Genomic DNA, 26,231 nt, shown 5'->3' with positions numbered 1-26,231 from the left:
GTGTCTGGGGATAATCACAGTGGTCATAGAATTCGAAAGTAAAACATTTGATGATTGTGTCGCAGAACAATAAACGGTGGACTTCGTTATCACTAAATTTGATATTTGAAATGAAGGAGTAATTTTTTAAATAAAAAGACTTCAACATGAAATATTCGCAACTGACTTTGGTAATATTCCCACTTCTCAAGCTGAAATTGACCTCTGACCTACGCTACACACAGTGATTGTTGGGTTGTGAAATTGATGAGCCACCGAACTTTCACCGAGAAATGACACGCCTCCTTTTGTTTCAGGAGGACCTAAAACAACACCCCCAAATTTAAAGTGCATTATGTTATAAGCAAATTTAAAGGGATTGTTCAGAAATACAGGTATATGTTCGAGGGTGCTCTTTATTCTTCTCTTTGAAGCGATTAACTTCCGTGTTTACCGAGCTATTTTTGTTCCCACCCATACTATTGTCGTGATAATTCGTCGAGTTCTTGATTCGTTTACACCGCCCCCTCATTCTAGAAACCCAAACATTGGCTTTGACTTAGACTTAGACATGTACAGTGCACTTTCTTGCTTCGCCCCAAACCGCCGTGGGCAAGAATTTTATAAAGGCTTTTATTTGTGATCTCTGTTCATCTCTCTTTTGAATTTTGAAGCATCCTTGATCTTGCTTTTTTTATTCATTCATTTATTAATTTGTCATTCAGAATAAAGTTTAAGTTCTAATCTATCCTAGCTAGATAGTCTATGGCACCTCAGCCTCCACTATGTCTTCACTCAACAGTGCCAATGCAGTTATTCTCCTGGCCAATTTGTAAAGATTACTTTATATTCTTATCCGATGCCATCTTCATGAAAATGAATGATGACAACCAGTTTGTTGATCGGCTCATGTCAGTGGTCAGCGCATCCTACTGTCGAATACTAATTACCCTTTTTTCTTTGAAACCATATTTCACACATTTCATCCAAAGCTATCAAAACTAGTCTAGTTAATTTTTTCCACCGAAACCAACGACTAAAAGGATGTCCATCACACAGACACATAAACACGCGACATGCGCACACACACACACACACACACACACACACACATATATATATATATATAATATATTATATATATATATATATATATATATATAATATATATATATATATATATATATATATATATATATACAACAATGTTACACATCTAATCTAGAGGCTTGGGCATGAAACAGTTCGCACAAACCTAAAGAGTTTAAGAGAGACAAAAATAACAACCATAAATAAAATAATTCACAATCAAATTGCATTCACCTTCCTAAAATCAAACATACCAAAATCCAGAAGATCAAGGGAGCATAATCATAAATTGTCCATCGTACATACAAGAACAGAGGCTCACAAAAATACGAGACTCTGGAACATCCTGCCACCTGACGCTGCAGAATCATGAGGCCACCAAGTGTTTGAAAGAGTTGTTTCCTTTTGTGTGAAAGATTAGTAATGTCAGTAAGAGTAAAAGTGTTATGTTTTTATTATTGTATTCATGTGGATGTCAAATGGAGAGTGATCCTACATAATTCAAGAGAAGAAGAAAACACTCTCTTTCATCAATAAATCCATCCATTTCGAATATGGCTCATGGTTTGTTTGAAATTACAAATAAACTAATCAAATTTTAAAAATTCAAATATGATTCAAAATAGGCACTTGGAGTATCAAACCTTTAATATTTCTTTTCAATGCTGACAGTCATCTTTTACTTCACTTCATTTTCCTGGTAGCGTCAATTGCCAAGGACCATGTCAGTTTGTCATATACGCATGTACTATTAACTGCCACAGAGTAATGTTAGTGTCACAAAGTGATGTTATTGCCACGGAGTGATGTTTTTTATATTAATACTCCCATTTTCTTTTATCATTTTTTTTCTGTCATTTTCTCTTTTCTCTCTCACTCTATTTCTCTCTGTTTCACTGTCATTCTCTCTCTCTCTCTCTCTCTCTCTCTCTCTCTCTCTCTCTCTCTCTCTCATTGTTGTTAACAATATAATAATACCCTCGTTTTCTCTTTTCTTTCTTTCTTCCATTTTCTCCTTTGTCTCTTACTCGTTTCCCTCTTTTAGCTACTGATGTGCACTATATTTTCCTTTAAAACAAAGGAAATCCTACTCTTAATAAAAAATCTTTCGGATATACTCGGCAGGGATTTGCTACTTCATTCCTCTGTTTCTTGTTACCTTTGAATCTTGGAAGTTTGGATCCAAAAACAACAATTTTTGTTTTGATATGATTTAAACTTGTCTTCGAATTCCTGAAAAGACCTATAAAAATTTAAAACAAATGCTGATGAGTGTAGACTCAAACCTTTCCAAAACGATTGACAACGAATGAATGATTGGAAAGTGACGAGATTCTAGATTCTCTCTAAAATCACCGCATGAACCTAAAGAGTTTCAATTTTACTCCTTGGTAGTTGATAACCGTCAACTACGAAGGACTCACTCTGTGGTAATTGACACTGCCTTTCCCAATTTGTTATGCTTTTAAGGAACAACTTGCTTTGTACTTGTATCTAGCTTTTGAGCAATATTGAAACCTTTGAAGATACATAATCGATTATCAGGAATTTACCACATTTTTTCTTTTCTTTTTTTTTTTTTTTTTATTATTATTTTGTTTTTTTGGATAAACATTTGAAATTGAATTTTTGTTGTTGTTATACATATTTCATCAAACAGAGAAAGGAGATGGCTCTTGTTATCATCCTAAGTATAGGTGCACCACTGTGCTTGGTGGTTGTTATTCTTGGATGCCTGAACTGTTTTATGAAACGAAAGCCAGGATTTTCTGTAAGTTTCATTTCATTTCATGGGGAAAATTATTCTGAATACATAAGGGCCCTTGGATAATGACACATGGTGGTTTTGTTTTTTATCGGATGTCATTTAATTACTTTACACTACATGGTTAGTAGCAAGAACAAAAAAGGTGGCAACCTGGTCTTCGATATAAAAGAGTTAGATGGTGATAGGGGCCTTGCTGCTGTACAGCCATTTATTTTTAAATATCGTAAAGTTTACATGGCAGGGATGGGGATTTTGTAGAATTTTTGGCATTTACAGAGTTTTTCTTTTTGGTGACTTTCACTATGTTGCTTCAACTAATTACATAATAGTGACTTGTATTTAGGAACAACGTATGCACCGCATATATCTTGACAAGAACAAGCAAGGTGGCCATTTGATCACTAGTAAACAAAGGAGGGACCTTGCTGCTGTATCAGTGACAAATTTCTGATAATTTTATTCTCGTTCAAGTTTTGACTGACTAAATTTCGACTCTAAATAATTCTATTCAAACTCAGGAGGGGGGAGGGGGGTAAGTACTGCACGATGTTGTATGCACTTAGCATAGCCAGATATTTTTCATTACTTGATTTATGCATATTGGTGTAGTGGTGCAATGGTATAATTTTATGTGATAATTAAATTATTATTTTTTGATGTTTCAAAATATTCAGACAATTTTGTATTACCAAGGTTTTGATAATATCCCTCTAACAGCCATTTTCAAACCCAAGTTTTGTGGAAGAAGGCACAGCTGGTCGTAACAATGATGCTTTCGCAATTGATATGGAGCCGGCTGCAACTCCGTCTGATGAGAGTCATGTGACTATCGAACCTATTCCAGACCTTGCACCAAAATCTGATATATTGCCACCTCTCCGACCAAAGATTCTGTCCATGGATAAAGACAGTCAGACTGCTGGCGCATCATTCTTTGGTAAGTCACAGTTTGTATTTTAATCTGATTTTTTTCCCTCTTCGTTCAGTCATTTGGTCTAGTGATATAATAATCAGCTTGTATCCTGTCAATCAGAGATTTGAGTAAAAGAATTACGTCTTTGGAATAGGTCTCAACTCACATTTTCTTACTGTATTTGAGTATTAGCTGAATTGGTGGCTGGGAACAGATAGTCATCAATGTTATTGTTAGCTTGGGAAATCTTGTAAAGCACTTTTATTTAAGGGATATTGTGCTGTCAATGGCGCTCCTTGTGTGCTGTATAAAATCTCATTTAAAAAACAAGAAATGAATATCTTAAGCCTTTGAGTTTTACTTATAAAATCGAAAATAAGTGTTACTGTTGATTTTATTATATGGCATACTGTTAGCTAAAAGTTTTAAAATAAAAATTAAGAAACAATGATTGATATTACCATAATGGAGATGATTAAAATTTGATTACCATTTTCTCTGTCTTTATTCTAATGATCAAATTAATTAGTATGTGAGGTATTTTCATCTTTCAATAAAATTGCCATCTTTGAAACTTGATCTGTATTCTCTATAATTTTATCAAAACCTGACTCAATTGATCTTATCTTAAGTGTGAATTTATTTTTGGTTATTTGAGTGTACAGCCACTGCTTATGATAAAGAAAAATATTGCCTCTATTGAAAAATCATGTTTTTTGTTTGTTTGTTTTTTTATTTCTTTCAGTAGGTTCTCATCGCCTATTTCCTCGAGAAAACCTGACTTATTTAAATCCTCTTGGAGTTGGATGGTTTGGACAGGTTGATTGCATATTATTTTTTAAATGTCCCAATACTTTCTCTTAACTTATTGTAATAAAATTATATATTTCCCTTTTTTTTTTCAGAAAAAAACTATCATGTTAGTCTTCATTGCTTTGTATAATTTGTCAAGTTAAAAAATATTTTACATGTTTTGACAACTGCTGAAAAGTGTTTACTCTGATGACCAATTTTGTATTTAAGTAATATTATTTATTTACATTTGACATAATACATAATTACCAAAAGCTTGGTTGAAATTTATTCTTTGTCGTTTAAAGTATTTACATTTTTATATTTGTATAATAAAGTGTCTGTCTGGATCACTAAAAAGCTTTATGAGAAATGGCTTTTTTCATAATATAATCATCTTTTCATTCATTAAGGTTATTCTTTCTGAGGCATTGAGGATATCAACTGGAAGTATGAGAAACAAAGTTGTGGTCAAGATGTTGAAGGATGATGCATCTAGTGTTGAAGAAAAGCAATTTATAGATGAGATTTTACCATACAGGTGAATATTTGGATAAGTTACGTGTCAAATATTATCAATGAATTTTTGATTTTTTCCCTCACATTGAGTAATTTTAAAAAGCAATGCAAAGAAATAGAAGAAATCAACATCCTCTCTCTCTCTCTCTCTCTCTCTCTCTCTCTCTCTCTCTCTCTCTCTCCCTCTCTCTCCCCCCCCCCCCCCCCCACTCCCGAAAGAAAAACAAACAAAAATCAACAGAACAACAAAACAATAGTATATTTAAAAATGACTTTTTTTTTTCATTGTGGATTGAAAAGTTTTTGTTGAATATGTATCTTACTTTGATTTTCACTTTCCCCTAAACTTAGCACGATTGCAAGAAATTCAATGAAATTTGCATCTGCAATGTTTACATGCTTATTGCCACCCCTGTTATTTTGAAACAATGATCATTTTCAGACACCTTGACCACGCTAATGTCATAGCACTGTTGGGGCAGTGTACAGAGACCAGACCCTACTTATATATTGTGGAGTATGCACCCCATGTGAGTATTGATTCTTTTGTGTTATGCATTCTTTAAAAAAGATTTAGGGCAAGAATCCTTGTCTCTATGAAATCATTTTCAGTAAAAGTGTCAAATGAGACAATAATTGTTATCCGCAATTTTATTTTTTATTAATGGATTCGAAATGAGATGGTCAGTTCATTTGTTGTCATATAATAAAGAAAAAAAACCCAGTCAAACATATCAACATCAATGGCTTTTCCCTTGTGAATCCTAAAAGTCTGAAAGTTTTTATGTATAAATAGTGTGTCTGATAGTGAATGTGCAACCATTTTAAAAGTGAATCAAATTCTTTAAAGATTGATTATATTGTAATTGTGACCCGTCGGGGTGATTTAGATGCTGAAAATTTAAATTATAACCACAAGGAGTAGACTTGGGTTAAGTTAATTTGTTTTATTAAGGAGAAATAATACAGTTTCTTAAAGTGGAAAAAAACACAAAGAAAAAGAAAACAAAAATCTTATAAAAATACCATATTTCTAATTAGTTTATTTTTCGCTTGTTTACCAATATCTTGACTTAATCAGATTAATATTTTTTCGTTTTGTGATGACATAATGACATCAATGACAACAGTCAGTCCCAATGTTAATGATTTTATATTCATGATAAGTTTTAAAGGGTTAGACAGTTCTACAAAAGCTATATTTAAGAACTTGATCCTCAAAAAGTTCCATATAAACACACTGAACAGCGACCATTGCACAGATATTGTTTATTCTACTATGCTTCACAAATTTCAGTAAGATTGGCTGAGAGATACTGGAAATAATTTAACTGGTAAGAAATCATGGATAAATTCATAATTCATAAGTTGTTTTGAGAAGGTTCCTTGACTCATGTCAGTAAAATTTGTCGACTACATTCTTTGATGTTAAGGGGATTGTCCACTTGGGAGTTTTTACCCTGTGCATATGTAGTCATTTGTGACATTTCTTATTGCATTCTTCTGTAATTTTTCTTTTTTTCTTTTTCTCCTTTTTTTTTTTGTTTTTGTTGGTGTAGATCCCAAATTGAACAATCTGTGGCTAGAATTGGTTTATTTTGGCAGCTTAATGTGATACATTAGAGAAATCTTATGATGACATGCGCCTTCTTATGTACACATTTATTTTGATCTTTATGTTGAGCCTTGCTGGCATTAATAGAACCTACCTCCAAGTATTTTACGTGTTTAGTTTCATTTGAAATATTGATACCTATGAACTTTATTGATGATTTTTATTTCTACTCCTGAAAACCCTGAATATATCTGGATGAAAGTTCAGCAAGATTTAGAACTGCTGGGTGGTTTAGCTTTATTTTGAAAATCTGTGAAAGGTGCGATTTTTCAGACTTCAATTTATGGTATATCGAAAGAAAAAAAAAGATATATATATCTTTATTTTCAGTGTGTAATTATGTTTTTCATTGGGCTTTTTTTTTTGTTTCTTTTTTTTTTTTCAGGGTGACTTGAAAACATTTCTTCAATCTCATAGACAAAGTATGGACACACTGCTGAAGAAAAACAAACTCTTACATTTTTGTATAGATATCGCTGCTGGTGTGGCATGTATTCATCGCCACAACTTTGTACACTGGTAGGTTTATTTTCCTTTGATAAAAGAGGAAATTCTCTAATGCCACATAAAGGTTTATTTTTTTGAGCTTCAAATAAGAAAGCTTGCTTATAGACAAAGTCTTTCCTGTATGCTGTTATGGTTTTAAATGAGTTACAAATGTCATTTAACTTTTAAAACTTAGCTGCATCAAATTCTCAACTGTGTATATCTCAGATTAATAAATTGGGAATTCATGTTGTGATTTGTTTGTTATCTGCAGTGATTTATCCACAAGAGCATGTCTCGTCATGTCAGACTACAAAATCAAGATTGGGGATTATGGGATGGCGGAACAGACTTTCAAGGTGAATATCTTCTGATCTTTCTTTTCATTATTTCTTTCTCCTCTCCATCCTCTTAACCTTCATCTTCTCTCTTAGAACACTGACTGATCTGAAACATTCTCTAATATTGATAAATATTTTCACACAAATATTTGCTGAAAGATTGTTTTGAAGTAATATCAAGTTCAATGTCTTCATATGCAAAACGTGAATTAACCACCACTGCAGTTTTATACAAATTATATGGCGACTTGTGTTATTGAGTTGAAAAATTATTGTTTAATAGTTGATCAAATTTGTTGTTGTTGGTAATATCTAGGATTTCTGTTGGGAGAGTGTTCCATTCCTTGATGGTTCTTGGGGGAAAAAAATTGTTTCGACATGTGTTGTTCTTTGTATTGGAATGGTGAACTTACTGCTTTGGTAATTTCTTGTGAATATACTGTGCTGTTTTGTAAAATATTGTGGAAGAGAATTTACTGCTGTTTTGTTGGAATATACTATTTCTTTAAAGAAGTTGGAGGCATTTCTCTTTCCGTCTACTCTCCATTTTTTTCCATGGCAACAATTTCGGGGCCTCAGTTACGCATACTGGTTCATCAAATAATTTTTGGTGAGAAAGAAGTTGCCCTTTGAACTTGTTTGATTTTCTTGATGTGGCCTTTGCTAATAAGGATGTGCACTGTGCACATGTATTCTGATACGGGTCTAACTAAAGGATTGTATGCATGTTCTTTCACCTTTGGGGGGCACTGGTATAGGTTCCACCTCATGAAGTCAAGGATGCGATTTGTTTTTACCACAATATTATCAGTATGTTGGTCCCATTTCAGTTTTGTTAAATTGAATTCCCATTGTTTTACAAGGGTGAGTCAAAAAGTAATAGGACTCTGCTTATTACTTTAAAACAAATTGAATCAATACCATGCATTATACCTCAAATTAAAGCGAGGCATTACCCGAGTAGAATGCTACTTCTCACCATAGTCTCCACCCCTCTCAATAACCACAGTCCACCTTTTTGCAAGGTTATTTATCCTGTCCTATTAAAACTGAGTTGACTAAACATTGAGCCAATTTTTCACTACTGCCTTGGCTTCTTCGTCATCTTCAAAGCGATGTCCCCTCATTGCCTCCTTCAATGTACCAAAAAGATTAAAGCCTGCAAGTGTCAAGTCTTGTGAATTAATAAGGAGAGTGAGACAGTGTTGTCCATCAAAATGATGCGATTACCTCCCTTTTCCTGGCATTTGTGTGTGGAAGGGTATTTTCATGAAGAAACAATACTTGTCCCATCTCCAAAGCCAGGCTAACTCACGAATTCTTGCTTTCAGTTGCTTCAAGGTCTATTTGTATTGTTCAGAGTTGACAGTGGCGCTGTGTGGTAGGAAATCAACGAGCATTACACATCTAATGCCCCTAAATACTATTGGCATAATTTTCCCAGCTGATTTCTCAGGTTTGAAGTTTTGGGTCTTTGGGGATTGTCTCTTTGACTCATGTTCAACCCACCTAAAACACTGCCTCTACAAAATGCCTGAGTTTTATAGACTTTACCAATGCGTTTAAAAATGTTACTTGCAGTTTCTTCTTAGAAAACAAGAAATTCAATGACAGCTGTCTGTCGATGACGGACATCCATTGGGGCAGCCATTTTTAATTGTCATAACTTTGTCAAAATGTGACAGAATTAAATTTTTAAAGTTTTGGTTTACAGAGTACATGAGTAAGTTCAATTGAGCCAAATATGATGTAAATGATGTAATTTGTCATAACTGAAGTTAGAAAAACTGAGGCAAATTTATTTTTCTGTGGTTTCTATTATTCCTCAAAATTCATGTGATCTGTTCTTATTTTCATAACATTTGACATGAAAATGTGGGGTACACGAGAAACCCTCCCATTTGATCAAAACGGATGTTTCTATTTCCTTGATGACATAGCATATTTTATAGATATTTTATCAAAATATCTGAATTCTATTTTGAGGTAGAATGTTTATTGAAATTGTGAAAAACGTGCTTCAGTTAAAGCATCGTATTTTTTAATTGCTTGCAAAAGTTCAAAGACCAAATTATGTCAGGTGAATTTTTCTTGGTTAACAACTCTAACAAAACAATAATAGACAAAATTTTAAAGAAAATTAATAACAATTTTTTGTCATCTACTAATCTTGGTTATTAATAGTTGTTTTTATAATCATTGATAATAATTTTAAACATTAAATAAATAGTAACATAAAAATACTTGTGTTTGTTTGTTTGTTTTTTTGTTTTTTTTCCTTCTGTTTTTATTTATTTATTTTTTTTTATCCTTGTCTCGTGAAGCTAAATGATGTATAGAGATATAATCAACCATATCAGATTTTTTTTACTGCAATTTCTCATAACTCAATCTAGCCACTTGCATCATGTGGCAGGATTTCTCATCGGGCGACACAAATTTCATTTTTTTTATAACCTCATTTGACACTTTTCTTATCCTTTTCATCCTCAGGAGGACTATTTCCAAAGTAATAATGAATTATTACCAATTCGATGGATGGCACCAGATTGCTTGGTGATGAAGGAAGGAGAAAGTAGATGGTATTCTCAAAACTACAGCAAGGCGTCAGATATGTGGTGAGTTCTGACAAATGAGAGGTTATCTTGGAAAACCAGTCAGATGTTGGAAAAATTCGAATTCCATATTATTATTACTTATTTGAATAGAGGCACCATTTCTGAACAAAATGCAGTTTGAATTTTGTAATTATCTCATGCGACATCGACGGGTTTTGCATAAACACCTCACAATTTTGTTCATTTTACTTCATTGTGTGTTTTCCACTGAGCTCGTTGTTGTAGACAATTCTAGCATGAATTGTAAAATAACATGGACAATGAGTGTCAATATATATTTTTGTTGAAAACTTTTCTAAATGTAACTAATTCTGCATGTGGTATGCTTTCTCATAATATGACTTGAATTTAAATTAAAAAGCAAGACAAAAAATAATAACACATGATACATTCAAAAACCAAAACAATTCGAGCAAAAAAACACTGAAAAAAAAGGAATACATTGAGTATATGTGTGTGAGTGTGTGTGTATGTGTGTGCACGCGTGCACATGTATTTCGGATTTTTAATTTTTAGAAATTTGGTGCGCTAACTTGGATTTGCAATTGCAAATTTGTTGTTGTTTTCAGGTCATTTGGAGTGCTATTGTGGGAGGTCTTCACCATGGCAGAGCAGCCATATGACATGTTGACAGATGAGGCAGTGTTGCAGGGTGTTGTCATTGATCGGGTTGTGTCTCTTGCTGACATTCCTCTTAGAGTTCCTTTTCACAGCAAATTGTAAGTTTGGGATCTTTGATAATTTGAATTTGAATACTTAATGTTGTATTACGGTGGCATGCGGCATGAATCTTATACCAAACAATGGATTTTTAAGTCAGATTATCAGAGTTTGTTTGGCTTTGTATGGTCTGTGGTATGACAATTATATTGTATTAGGCTATGTGGTCTTGTGATCTGACGCCTGTCTTTAAAAGGTCCTAGGTTCGAGTGCCACTCTGAGCAGTGCGTAGTTTAGTCCTTGGAAAAGTCTCTTTACTAACAGTCCTCCACCATATTCAAGTGTAAAATGAATACCTGTCTGTTAAATCGTTGTCTCTATTGGAAACATATTGTAAGATCGCCAAGTGCAACATATCCTGTCCTACATGTTAAGTATTGCTGTAAAGCACTTTATGCACATTTAGTGGAAATTGTGCGATACAAATGCTCAATTTATTTTCACGGGGTTTTTTTTTGTGACCTGAAGGTTCCTGGTTGGAGTCCCAATGTGGGTGGTACAAGTTGTGATTTTGCAAAAGGCTCTTGATACATATTTTCTCGCCATAGTCAGTTGTAAGGTGACAACTAACTGTTGAGCATCAATTGGATTGTCTTCTCTGTCAAAGAAAAAAAATGTTGTGACACCTTTCACACGTCATTGTCTTTTTTAACTGTAAATAATAATAATAATAATGATAATAATTATATTACTACTGCTACTACTACTACTACTACTACTACTACTACTACTACTACTACTACTACTACTACTACTACTACTACTACTACTACTACTACTACTACTACTACTACTACTACTAATAATAATAATAATAATAATAATAATGATTATGATGATGATAATAACAATAATAATTATATTAAACACTTAAATGGCACTTAATTCATACATAGGCTCTAAGCGCTTTACACACACACAAAAAAAAACCCAAACACTCACACACACACACACACACACTCACACACACCCACAGAGACACACACACACACACACAAAGTCCCACTTATAAGAAAACCTTTTACGCTATAAAATTGATCCCTAAATCTATAATTTACATTTAAAAACAACTAAACTGCCTCCCTGGGAGAGCATTCCAAATTTTTGGAACAAAACACGAGAATGCTCTCACACCAAGTTTTGTATTCATTTGTTTTTCGTACAAGTAGCCAAGAGTAATCAATTAAGAATTGGATATTTAAAATGGCGAAACTGTATTTAATAAATCAAAGCTTTTGGTGGAGAGCAAAATGTTCAGGTATATTATGATTTTTATTCATTTGTTTGTATTTCCTCCACAGATCTTCCCTAATGAATGAATGTTGGAAAGACCCAGCTGAGAGAATAAGCATAGAACCAGCTCATCAGATTTTGGACGAATTGTCAAGAGAAAAAGTAGAAAAAGTTGCTGACGAATTGGATTTTGACCAGAAATGGAATCATTTGATTCCAAGCTCACAGTCAAGATCTCAGAGTCTTGCAAGTGAAGATGGAAGTGCTATAGCTCTAGCTGGTAGCTTTTCCTCTGAATTTCGTTATAATCTTGATGATAAGCTGTCGTCTGCTCCATCTGAAATAGACAGCAGGTCTGCAAGCAGAGGCACATTAAATGATGACAACACATGTGTAGAGCAAGATGTTATCAGCAGTCAACAACTCAATCTTCAATTTGATTTGACAAAAGATGCATCAGGGACTGTAGAAAGTTCAACTGTGAATGATGAGATGGAAGTTAAGTCTTCAGTGCCTGACTCATTGACACCGTCTAAAAAATCAGCACAACAAATGACAACAAGCACACCAATTGTTGACAAGAATGGGCAAGATAAAACTCCAACATCATTTTTGACTGCTCTGAATACACCCAATTCTCAATATACTACTGCAGAGAGCTTCACGGTTGATAACAGTGCATTAGAATTGAATGATGCCAGTGGAGTTAGTGAAACACAAGAATTTGGTAGCTTGACGTCATCTGAGATAAAAAAAACAATTCAAGAGTCAGATATTGAAATTCAAGGGACTCCTGTGATGGATAATGAAAATAAGATGGTTGGAGAACTATCAAACCAGGATATCAGCAATACAGTTGATGATTTTGTCAGCTTTACTAATAACACCAATGTGACTCAAAATAGTAAAGATATTATATCCAGTGGTGGACCTGAATCCAGTAATTTTCAAGAACTTGATTCCAGCTTTGATATTATCCTGCCATCTATGTTAGATAAGGAAAAAAATTCCGAGATCACATCCCATCAATCACAATCCCCATCTACTTCTTCACAAAATGGATCATTTGATTTTTTAACAGACCTGACAGAAAATGAAGTCCAATCTGCATCAGATAAATTGCCTGCTTCAAATAACAACAATTTCACTCAAGTAGAGAAGTTGGATAATACTCAAAGTGGTTTGGATAAATCTACATCAAATGTAACAAATGAGAACTTGTCCTTTGAAAGTGAAGTGCATCAGTCAACTAATTCCAATCCTTTTAGTCCACCCAATACAACTAATCCATTTTCTACTGAGGAGACCACTTCTACATCTTCTCAAGATGCTGCCATTTTCTTCAATAAATCTGAAATCGATGCTTCTTCCAGTCTCAATAGTAGTAGTCTGTTAGGTGGATGGGACACCTCATTCCCAGAAACAATTGAACCAGCCAAAGATAGTTTGCCTTTTGTAGACAACGCAGGGAAAAAAGAGGTATCCTCGCCTGTTAGTTCCTCAGATATCTCCTTTCTAGAAGGTCCACCTGCTGTTTCTGACTCTGTTGAAGGTCCTTCTCTAGAGGTGCCACAGACCACTGACAAGACGAGCCCAGAATCATTTCTTTCTGGATTTGAATCACAAGTGTCATCAAATGCAGGCACGATGCAAACAAATCTTGCACCAAATGTTGATGATATGTTTGGACCAGCATCATCTGCAACCTTCAGCAATGAAGAACCTAAAGCCACAGCCGTATCTGATCTCAATACTTCAGAGTCATTGACTTCTGATCCATTTGATTTTTCAGCGTTTGAAACCAAGAGCAACTTATCCACTGTCTCAGAACAACAGCAAAAGCAAGCAGGAATTGACATCTTTTCTCCTGCCTTTAGTGAGGATGCAAAAAATGATAATCAAGAGAAGAATATAACTTCATCGTCAGCAACTGATTTCTCTGGACTGGATATTTTTACCAATGCTTCAGCTACCACCCCAGAAACAACAGGTTTGATGCAGGGAGGAGATCTTCTTACCTCTTTGCAACCTCCAGTGGATAATGAGGTAGGTACTGTGTACAAATGTGATGATTCCAATTCCTTTCCCGATCAGAGCGAGGAGGAAGAGTCTGGTGTCAGTAACTCCTGCTTTAGTACAACAGAGAGTAGTTCTGCTGTGCCAACTGCTACTACTTTTACCAGTGATTCATGCTATGCCAGTGGTGTCATTACTGATTCAAGGAATGCTGAAGAAATGTCATCATCAGAGGAAATCAGCAGCAGGGCTTTTGTTGTAAATGACATGAGTGACAATTTGCATGAAGCTGATTTTAATTACAAAGATCATCACAGCGATTCAACTGAGCTTGAAGAAAGTTCATTGAGTAACAATGTGGAGGATAAAGATCTTGCCCAGGAAACAGATGGAAATTCCATTGCTGATGCAAAATCATCAAGCTCTGATGACTCTGAATATAATCACAATGATGATGATACGAGTAGTACTTCTGGCAGTGAAAGAGAGTATATATGTGTGAATCCATTTGACACAGGTCAGCCACCAACAAGATTTGAAACTGACCTTGACAACAAGGAAAATTTAGATCCAGATTATCCTGAGAAAGACATTCCTTTTGATGACTTAAATGAACAAGATCTGAAAATTGTTAGTGAAATTTATCTCTCTAAAGGTGTTAAATCCCCAAGAGTGTTTGAGGTTCCAACATTAGAGACAATACCGGAACATCAACCTCTTTATTGTGTTTCAGAAGAGGCTATTCCAACTCCTTCAGAGACGAGCTCTGTAGGGCATCGGGATGACGATTTATTTGGAAGTGATAGTTATGAGTGGGATGATTTCTATGGTGATTCTCTTATTGGAAAAGATGACACAGGGCCAGAAATGGATGATGCAATATCCCAGTCCCAAATAGAGGGAGATCAAAATAATATATCTAATTGGTCATTGGACTTTGAAACAGATAATAGTCACTATAGTAGCAATGCCAGTACCAGTGTTTTAACTATTGCAACGATGAATAAATCTGACTCAGCCTGCTTAGCAGGCACAGACAATGACAAAAATAAGTCTCCGATCTCAAACCAAATGGTCCAATGTCTTTCAGATTCAGAACTTCTTGTTTCAAAAAATTCCTCTACTGCCGCCATTCCTCGTTCAAGTTTAGTGGCCAGCACATTGGCCAAACATCGAAATCGTAGCTTACAGTTCTCTTCGCCATTGAAAAATTCTTCTAGAGACAAGGGTAACTTCTATTCCTTAATGGAGGATTTTGATGATTTCCAGTTGGACTCATCACAAGAGGATGGCGGTAGTCCTGTGAATTTGAGTGATGACGATGAATTTGCAATTTCTTTGGAAAAGAAAACTCATCTCTTCCATTCTTCCCAAACAGTGCCGTCTTCCTCTTTTCAATCCACTTCTTTTTCTTCGCCTGTTCTATCTACTGCTTTACTTAAAAGTCCATCCCATGCCTCCACGTTGCCCCCAAAGAAGTCCACAGAGGTTTTAGCCATAGACATTGACGCGATGAGAGACTCAAAGGTAATTTACCTCCTCTAAAAAAACTATATCAGTGTTGTCTGCTTAACATTCATTGGGCTTTACTCCCTGAAGTTACTGATCTATTGGTTTGTGCATTTTGTTTGTTTTATTTGTTTCAAATATTGATTTTGGACGTTCATTTAAATTTTATTTTGTCTAATTGTATTAATCAATCCAATTTTTCACATCGTTATTAATTTGTTCTAAATTGTTTTTCAATATAAAAAAAAAGGTTCAAAGTACAGTTTTTTTCTCTTTCTATAATACATTAAAACGAGGTATAAAATTTAGTAATTCTTTAAGTTGTTGCATGTGTTTTGAATAATCCTCATTAAAAACCCATAACATTTAAGTGAACTCCAATTTTTATTTACTTTATATGGTCTTTATGTTGGCTTTATCCATATGATGATGATTGAAGCAAGAGAACTGAATGCCTCATTTTCAGATCAAAGCTTATGGATACTTTCAAGCAAGCCTGTTTTGTTTTTAATTGTTAAACTATTTTGAATACACAATAAAAACACGTGAAAAAAAATTAAGTTCTATCTCATCATACTGGTCACTTTCTGTTGTCGCTTTAATTTTTCTGAAGCACCAGCATTCATCATTTTACACTATTTCACCCTTTATTTTGGCATGGATATAAGCATGAACATTAAAAAAATTTCTAAAATGGTTAGCCTATTGTTTTTTTAATACTGAAACACTATGGTATGATTCTCACAAATAGAAATATTTTGATGGTTGTTGTTGGTATTGTTGTTAAAGTTTTTTATTTTTGGATAAACAATGGTGTATGAGTAAAACATTTTTGATTGTTATTGTACACTGGTTTATGCATTTTTAATGTTCAGTAGTTTAGGAACCAGTAAGAAATAACATATAAGGTAACAATTCTTGATGCATCAGAAGCGATATATTTCCATAATTCTCTGATATTTGACCCTTTGAGCTAGATGAATAATAGTCAATAGATGAGATATGTTTTCTTGTTCTTTCACATTGGACTAATGTACTCAACTTGCGTCAATTATTTCCTTACATTCTTATTATATACCCTTTTTCTATCGGTACAGGTTTTTAAAAAAATTACAAAATGTGAGCGTTTACTTTTAGACATCACAATATCCACTAAGGCATTTTACAATGGGTCCTAAGCCAACAGCAATAACGAGCATGAAGGATGAGACATGATGCGTGCAAGTTAGCAAAACTGAATAATTTCCTTTATCTTAAAAATCATGCTAATGTAGATACGAAAATAATACATGATTATAAATTGTCCAATATAAACCATAAATTAAGCTCTCTATTTTCTAATAGCCCTTTTATTTGCCTTATTAAATATCAACACCAGCCTGTACCCTCTCTATAAATGCCACTCAGTTCTAATGTAGACCCATACAAAAATTCAAGTTGAAAAGAAATGCCAGACAATGTTTTATCTCTGAATCAATCCCACATTTGACTCTTCCCTTAACAATTGATGAATAGAAGCTTTATTGGTCAATTGATAAAATGCGAAATCCAAGGGAAATTGAACCATGAGCCCAACTGATGACTTCTGTTGGTGTGACGGGCACAAAGTTTTGGAATAAGATCAATCGATTGGGCATTTTGAGAAATGAACAAGTACAAGTGGGCACCCACTCTTGAGTGGGGAACCATAAACTTGGGTTGCTTCCTCTAATTTTGTTGAATCTCATCGAGGGGTAATTTCCCCATAATGTTTAGGAGTGAATAATTTTAACTCTTCCCCCTTGTCAAAGACTTTTTATTATACAGTATCACCAAATTTGGCAACATTTTACAAAAGTATATTGTGATTTTAAATATTCTCAAAGTGGCTGAAGAAGAGAAGAAAAACTTGTGTTTTAACTGATAAGTTTGTTAAATCTATTTTTTTTTTTTTTTGTTCACAAATAAAATTTTGAAAAATCTTATTTTAGCAAAAAAATAAGTTAAATTGCATTCGGTTCTCATGTGAATCATTTGTATTTGGAACTTTTTATTTTTTTGCTCATTGTTTCTTTTATTCACTTATTATTTTGTTTGATCTCAATTGATTGTATACATGATTTTGAAAACTAGTACAAATGAGTTATTAAATTCCAGTTATAATTACGTTCCAGTTATAATAACCATTTTACAATTTCACTCAGTCGGAAAGTTATGAATTTTAGAAATTCTGAAGCAATGGTAATGATAATAATAATAATAATAATAATAATAATAATAATAATAATAATAATAATAATAATAATAATGATAATAATATTAATAATAGTAATAATAATAATAGGAAGAAGGAGAAGAAGAAGAAGAATGATGATAATAATAATGATGAGAATCATAATAATCTTGATGATAATCATAATAATAATTTATAATTTCCTCTGATGTGATATTCAGTTGATTTTTAGCTGTCAGTGGAAGCTATTATTACTATCATTTAATTTTGTAAAATGTGCATGGAAAACTTTTTTTCCACTAAATAAACTGGGAGGTCAATTGTTTGATTTCGACTGTTTTAGCCTTTGGCAAATTCTCAAGTACTCATAGATTTGACTTTGGATACAGTAGGATTGGTAGCATTTAGGATTTGTTCTATTTTGTGTTTGTGATCTCGTTGGATGTAAGATACGATTTCTAATGTTGATAAGTTTATAAAAAATAATTTTCTTGTTGAGTGGATTGTTTCGTTGGATCTGAACATGTTGAATCTAACATCCAGTGTAATTTTATACAAAAGGACTATGCTTATCATAGACTGCAACAATGGATTTAAGCCATTGATCTGTGTGATATCTTTTAAACATGTATGGTGGCCTGACAAAAAGTGTCATGTGGTGAAAAATAATTTGAATCCCTGGTATTTGTGTAAATGTACAAAGCAATCCTTCTCTAGTAAAATGCAGTTTAAATTTTTAAAATATTTTATTAAGGACAAAGTTCAAGGCATGTCAGTACACTGTGGTTAATGAAAAAGGTTTTTAAAACATCTTTTTTTGAGAGCAATCAACATGACATCCGACTCGTCTTATCAGACCATCACACATATCTCAAGTCTTTTTGCTTAATGCCATGCCCTTATGTACAAACATGCAATCCCAATTTATATGTGATTAAAATAATTATTTCAAACCCCAGCTCCTACTCTAACAACCTCAATGACACTATATTATATAGTGCAATATTAACTTTTTGGATCTACTGTATTGGCATAACGAATGCCATTCTGAATAAGTTTTAAGAGTACAAAATTTAGTTCACCAAGTAGACTAGCTGATGACCCATTCTCTATTTACTTGCCTTAACAAATTGATAGATTATCTAGGAGGTCACCAGCTATTATATAAAAGATGAAGAGTATTACTTTGTTACCCCTAATCCAATAGTCGGTAGCTTGTGAATGTACGGACTGTTAAGGAATGTATTTCTATAATTATACCAATTAATATTCACCCTCCTCGAATATCAGATATATGCAGTCTGGAGATAAAAGATATAGTTTGGCTGTATTGGATGTACTTTTGTTTTAAAATTTCATTTAGTTTGACAATATATTTATATCAATTAATACTTTGATGCAGTGTTTACACAAGGGATACTAATGGTGTGGCGTGAAAGTAAATCCATATTGATGATTAAAAGAAATATTTGGTCTATTGCTCTTTTCTCTAGTGTAAATGCCATAACTGTCTGAAAGAGATGGTGGTGATGGACTTTTTAAAAGAATTTTACCCGTACGATTAGTATTGATTTATAGCCTGTAACTAACCAGGTATCGTTGGTGTTAACTATTGCATGAAGTACTAAATGTTATCATCTGTCCTGTATGTGATTTGAGTTGGTTTCTGGTCTTTAAGATATTTTTTTTTAGTTACAGCACTTAGCATGTTTGTTTCTTAATAGATGTCACCATCTTTTGATTCTAATTGAATTCAGCTTACTTAGGGCTACAAATAATCGTTCTAACAACATGTTACGTTTATAGTATTAATTTGATAAAATAATCGTTTTTACATTTTTTTTTGTTTTTGTTTGTTTTAGAATTAAATAAGTCTCTAATTCCTCAAATGTCAGTGTCATCCTTGTAAAAATGGCATTTTTACCACCAACATTAGATATTTTTAATGTTGATATGATTTCAATAAAGTTCTCCATCTCAGCAAAGGATACGATCTTAATTAAGTATATCGTATTAAGCCTAATAGTTACTCTTGAGATGTAAAAAAGGGTATTCACAAGGTGATGCAAAACATCAACTTTGTATGAGTATCTTCCAGAGTATTCAGTTTAAACAACTTTAGTACACATTGGGCATAAATTGCACCCCTGTTTCCTGATATTTGGATCCTTAAATCACTTTTATTTTTTCCAAAGCAAAGCAGGAGGAAGAATTCTGCTCATGTTGATATTTTGTCTTCTACCCAAACAACTTATATGAGAGTCCAGGGGGGGGGGGGGGGGCATGTTATGTTGAGGAAGGAGCTACCATTAGGATTATTGTTTATCATCTATATTTTGGCAAAGGTTATTTTTTCTTAAATTAAAATTTATTATAAACTAGAAGAATAATGAAATTTGTATGTATTGAAACTTTTAACTTTTATTTTGTATGATCAGGACAGCAGTATTTCATTGATAATTAATTTTAATGCATTAACTGTATTTATTTAGCCATAAAAAAAATCCAACCTATTCTTCTCAGAAAGTATCGACAGCTACTAACATTCAATCTTGATTTCATTTCTTTCTTCAGATCTCTTCCACAACTGAAGTAAATAAAACATCCTCACCATCGATGGATCTCTTGGGTCTCGGTTTTGATCCTATCATGCCATCGGAAAATAGCAGCAAAGAACAGGGCTTGAATGAAGGTGCAGCCAGTGATTCACAGGGAACAACAAGTGCTGCAGCAGTGACTGATCCTTTTGACTCTCTGATATAGACTTTGACTTCTTTCTATCAATAAGTGTCTTTTTTAGAATAGCCCCGATATGACGGATATATAATTTGTTTCACTAGATACTGTAATATAATTATCATGTTGTTACTAAAGGTATCAAAACATGTTTTGTAATTAATGTATGAATTGAAAAAGTGAATCAAAATTGTTTTCATGGTCTTTGCGAAAGAAGACAACTCTAAGGCAATCTTTTCGAGAAAAAATATTGAAGATGAATTTGGAAAAAGTTTTTTTATGTTTCTAGTTTCCTACACAATTGTTATGGTTTAATAAATTTAGTCATGACAGGCAGCCATTGTTCTTTACTAAAACTAAATCATTGACCACTTAAGTGCAATATTTAACCTTGAAATGGTAGTTTAAAATGACGAATGGTCGCAGTCTTGCGTTTTTGTTATTAATTGAAAGAAAATTTAGAGTCCACTGAGATTTGTCTACAGAGCTTTAAAATATCGATACATTCCAGAAATATGCCATGTATTATAAATTCATGCAGTCATGCTAGTATAGTTATTATTTTATATAATTATTCTTTTTCCAACTTCTTTATGTATTTTATAACCATCATCACTTATCGCAGTGTACATTAAGAAAACGAATATAACTCCCTTTGCACAAATTGCAATACCCATAATGATTCATAATTCCTATACTAAATCAAGTTAGCGATAAAGGTGAAAGGTCAATGTTTTTATTTTTATGACTTTGTTCACCATCATTGTCTATTTCATGTTTGTTTCATTTTTTATTTAAATGACTTGACATAGCAATTGAAAAGAAAAAATAAATATATAATATAATAATAATTTGTATTTTTGTAATCTGTGTTAGGAAATGTCATCTTTAGGCTAAATATTTCAACTGCTCCATTAGATAGCGGATCAAGGGAGCATGACTACAATGCCTGACAGAACCAGCTTTATATGCATCAACAACTGGTCTGAAAGTTCCAGGAAGCAACACCATTGCAATTTGTTGTCATTGAATTGTCAATCTTGCTTTCATAATATTACAATTTATCTACCGGCTTAGAATGGATATTACATAGAAACTTAAATCGTTTTTCTATTTTGTTTGTTTGTTTTGTTTTTGATCTCCAACTTCTGTGATTTACTCATTCTTTTCTTGATGAGTAGCTTATAAAGTGTTCTGAACCTAAAATATATTGTTAATCCATGAAATTTGGACAAAGCTGCTAAAGTTGTAACTCTTAACGATATTTATGAGGATTCATTTAGAAAGCTGTCATCATATGTATATTTTTATTTTTTTATTTTTACAATAAACAAGTAAACCTGTTCGAGAAATGGGTTAATATTGCTTCTTTTAATCACCCTGTGTGTTATTTGTAAAGGCACTTGCACTGCTATATCTATAACATGGGTAGTATATTTGTGTCAAGTATGATCATTATGCTGTTTAACACAACTGTTCATTCTGGAAAATACTGTATGTCATTTCTTCAAATTGCATTTAAAACTAAATGACAGTGTTAATTAAAGTTTTGGGTGAACGTTCATTGTTATTGTTTAATTCGAAGCTCACTTAATAAAGTTGCTGAGTTTCATAAAACAATATTATATTTGAAAGAAGGGAGGCAGAGAAAGATGGTTGTATCACAAGGTTTAGAAAAAAAAAATCTAAATACAGAAAGTCCACATGTTAGAAATTTCTTTGAATTACCTTTTTAACATGCAGGATACAGCCTTTTTAAATAAGATTTTCGTTATGATTGCTCTATCTGGTTTAGAAATGAATCTTTGACGCTTCTGTAAAAATGCCTAGGCAAATGGAGGTTTTGAAACTGATATTGATTTTTACACCTGGTACGTCAATTATGTCTTCATTTAATACCCATTAAAATTTAAATCTGATGTCAACATTCAATGCTAGACAATGTGCCAGAAGACTAAAGCGCTGTTTGATCTATTAAGCCTCTGTTCATAGTGATGCACTTTAAACGCCATCTGTCATGCTCTCTTCAAATATTTATACTCCAAGACAAGAAACCATTCAAAATTTATGTCAAAAATATTCCTGGGGTTTGTAATTATATTAGATATGGTCTTTAGATATGGTCATATTCAACGAGTTTGTAATTATATTTGATATGGTCATATTGAACCCCAGTCAAACTGCATATGAAGTCGAACCTTAAGTAAGAATATATTGAAGTAATGGTGCAATATTATACTGCTATTACCCTGAAATGATAATGATAATGAAGTTTATTCCTAAAGCGCCCACTCCCATTCAAGGGATAGATCAAGACACATAATAAAATGGTGCTGTGTTTTCTTGTAATGCAGCAGTCAATGATGTACAGAAAAGGATGTTGAATGGAATTTCCATTTGTTTTTTAAAGTCAACATTATGCTTTATTATAACTTGTATGACTGGATGTATAATGCCAAAAAACAAACAAATAAATAACAGGGTCCCAGTTTGAATGAGTTCTAGAGAGAAACTGTTTGAAAAAGAGAGAGAGAGAGTGAGAGTGAGTTATTTGATAAAAGATCTCTTATAGTAATAAAGTTGTTTTATAGTGTTGTGTATCATTGTTTTATTGAATAATAAGAGTGTGTAATAGCATTCTTCCAAGTAACTTTCACTGCAAACTATTGATGAATATATTTAACATTTATTGTAATTTCTTTTCTTAAAAATGCATTAGATTAATAATAACTACTACTTTTATAACTACAGAGTATCATAGGGTTGGTTCTTTCAAAGCTGAAAGGTTTTGTTTGAATTTATCACATGTGGGTTGGATAAGTAAACACGTTTGTTTATTAGAAAACGTTAGTATGAAATAACATAAATGATTTTACTATATGTATATATCTGACCAACTTCCTCAAGCTAATATTTTGTCAGGATGAAGCAGACGCCACAAAATGAATTCGAAATTTAATTATTAGGCAAAATAAGAAACATTATTCACTCTCTTCAATAAAACAAAAGTTAACCCGAGTTGTATATTAAATTCAATTTCAAGCATCTAGTTCACTCCGACATAATGCCATTTTGAGACTATGGATCACACGTGTTGTCACAAGCACAAGATATCCAATTGTTTTTAGACACTTTATACTGATTTTGATATTATACATTATTTTCATGATTTTTATATGGGACCTCAGCAGTTAAACCCAGAAGTCTGGTGCATTTTTTGACATTAACAGCATTCATTACTTACCTCCAGAACTCTTGAACGTTTTTGTCTTTATATTTTGTTATATTTTAGTCTAGTCAGAAAATGTTATTTCATTTTTTGGGATGACTGCAGATCGAAAATGATTCAGCTACGCAAAAATGAGTCAATAGCATTGTGCTTAAATCGCTTGCACAATATTTAGTTAAATAAATGCAAGGTCAAATCATTTTTAGATTTGTTTGTTTCCATAAGAATGTAGAGTTTGTAAGCGTATAGGTACTCAGAAATTCAGATTGCCAAATTATTTATTTTCTTTAGCTTTACTATTATTATCAAAAAATGAAATTTTATAAAAATGGCATCAAAGCGAACAGAGCTCAATAAATATGAAAATAAAATTCACTGCCGGAAATCAGTAAAACATAAAGGATGAAAGTGTTGTTTTTCTTCCATGCTATTTGTAATTTTATTTCCTTTACTTTGAAATATTGAAAATTGATTATTAAAATAGTCATCAAGTATGTTACTCTTAATCAGATGATTCGTCTCTGTTTTATTCTCCACTTATTTTTAATAGAAGAAAATTAGATTGTTGTATTAATACTGTTGGTTGATGTTTTTTCAAACACAATTAATCTTGTTAATCTAATTGTGGTTCCTCGCATTGCTTTCGGTTGTGATAAAATTAAATGCCACATTTATTCCTACAAGTATATAAATAATATTTAATCTTTACTATTAGGGTTAAAATTTTAATTGCCTGATCACTCTGTATATAGAGTAAATCAGAATAACAAAACGTGTTTCTTTTTGACTAAGGATTCCATAATGGATAATTGCCTGGCACCATTGATGGGCCACTTCCTCTTTGGGACAGGAAGAGTTACTAAAACTAAATAGTTGTTTATACCTAAGATCCTGGTCTGATTAAGATCCTAATTTTTCAAGGAAACAGAATTATTTCTTGCATGTGTAGATTTTCTCCCTGGGTGGGGTTCCTTGCCTCCCATAGTGGGCAGGGAGGCACTTACTGTGTCTTCTATCCCCTTAGACCTTTTTTTTCCAATTTGTTTTCTGTCTTTGTCTTGGAATGAGATTACTTGGTTTTGTCCTGATCCTGGCCGGAGTTCTTGGCTGGGAGGGAGACAGTCAAATGCATAGTTATTGTTTTGGGAGATGATATTTTTTTCCCTTGTAAATCATCTCTCTGTTATGTATTATTATATTTCTTATTTTGAATGTATAATGTAAGCATTTGAGTGTATTCCTCTTTGTTGGGTCTTGTGCTTTTGTCCGAATGAGACTTATAGGTGATCTCAAACTAAGTACATTGGTGGTATGCTCTTGGAATCTACATCTGATCCCTATTTGTTTCCAGTTTCCCTTTGTCTTACTTTCTCTTGGGTGCTTTAATTGTAATTTCAGAACTTTTTACTATCCCATTTTCTTCCTTTTTACTGGCGCTGATATAACCTAAATGTGTTGCCAGCGCCGTAAAATCCTTAAAAACAAAAACAAAAAAACAACAGATTTTCTCCTGTTTGGTTTTGGCAAAAATGCTCCAATCCTGGATTAAAGTAGGCTTTTTTCTTAATCTCATGGTGATGATCGATATTATTAATGTTAAAGTGAGTCATTCAAGGGTGTTTTTTTGTTTGTTTTTGTTTATATTTTACTCCTATGTCCCTTCAGTAGTATCTGGGTCTGGTTGGGGTCTTCTGACCTCTCATAATGGGTGGAGAGGTCACTTTTGCTGTGTCTTTTATCTTCTTTATGTCAGTTTTCTCTTTCCAAGTTTCTCTAGATTTTTTCCTGTTCCTGGCAGAGATCCTTAGCTCAAAAGCAGTCAGATGTATTGTTCCTTATTTTTAAGAGATTATATATTTTTCCTTGTAAATCATTTCACTTTTACTTTTTACTATATTTTTAGTTTTGTATATATGTATGTGTTTTGCAAGCATTTTAGCGCATCCTTAATAGCGGGATCCTTTTCTTGAGCCTGGATGTGTTTTTTAGGTAATGATGGATTGCTCGTGGATTCTCTATAGCCTATTTGAACCAGTCCCAATTTTCATACTTTTTCTTCGGTAATTCTAAATTCAGATTTACAACTTTACCCATATTGTCTTCCTTTTTGCTGGCATTGATGTAAACTAAAAGTGTGCTGGTGCTGTAATAATAATGATGATAATAATAATGCTGAGAACTTATATAGCGCTATAACTCCGAGACACCAGACTCTAAGCGCTTAAAATGTAAAACCCCTAAACACAAAAACATAAACAAATAATACCTTGGATTGTTATATTTGTTAGAAAGCACTTTGCATCTCTTCAGCATCTCATTCAAAGGAAAGCAAGCTATTATAAAACTCCGATTATAGTGACACAAACTGGGGTATACTCGTATTCCATTGGCCCCTTTGCTCTATTAGAACCATCATGAATAAGTATTCACAAAACATTCTCAATATTCTGTCATTT

The 26,231-nt window shown here is 33.0% G+C and overlaps 1 protein-coding gene across 2 annotated transcripts; it reads left to right on the top strand.

Annotated features, from left to right (window-relative positions):
- Nucleotides 1–188: 188 nt before the first annotated feature.
- Nucleotides 189–21,379, top strand: LOC144973141 (uncharacterized). Of its 2 annotated transcripts, none has more exons than XM_078915238.1 (12): nucleotides 189–374; nucleotides 2,729–2,839; nucleotides 3,554–3,773; nucleotides 4,495–4,568; nucleotides 4,955–5,082; nucleotides 5,503–5,590; nucleotides 7,061–7,194; nucleotides 7,436–7,520; nucleotides 9,996–10,120; nucleotides 10,690–10,839; nucleotides 12,142–15,616; nucleotides 20,385–21,379. In XM_078915238.1, the coding sequence occupies exons 2-12, from the start codon at nucleotides 2,738–2,740 to the stop codon at nucleotides 20,571–20,573; spliced, it is 4,770 nt and encodes a 1,589-aa protein (XP_078771364.1). In that variant the 5' UTR covers nucleotides 189–374; nucleotides 2,729–2,737; the 3' UTR covers nucleotides 20,574–21,379. The 2 variants fall into 2 exon arrangements, with proteins under 2 accessions (XP_078771364.1, XP_078771365.1); XM_078915239.1 differs by having other exon boundaries at nucleotides 200–374; nucleotides 4,498–4,568.
- Nucleotides 21,380–26,231: the final 4,852 nt, after the last annotated feature.

This window comes from Berghia stephanieae, chromosome 5, assembly GCF_034508935.2.
Source record: "Berghia stephanieae isolate SIO BIC M18660-M18661 chromosome 5, UCSD_Bste_1.3, whole genome shotgun sequence".
NCBI lineage: Eukaryota > Metazoa > Mollusca > Gastropoda > Nudibranchia > Aeolidiidae > Berghia > Berghia stephanieae.
Note: the sequence above shows the minus strand (reverse complement) of the source record. Positions and strands in the feature narration are given on the sequence as shown.

Coding starts and splice junctions, on each gene's coding strand:
- LOC144973141 (XM_078915238.1), top strand. CDS start 2,738: ATGGCTCTTGTTATCATCCTAAGTATAGGTGCACCACTGTGCTTGGTG. Junction 4,569..4,954: donor GAGTTGGATGGTTTGGACAG/GTTGATTGCATA, acceptor TCATTCATTAAG/GTTATTCTTTCTGAGGCATT. Junction 5,083..5,502: donor GATGAGATTTTACCATACAG/GTGAATATTTGG, acceptor GATCATTTTCAG/ACACCTTGACCACGCTAATG.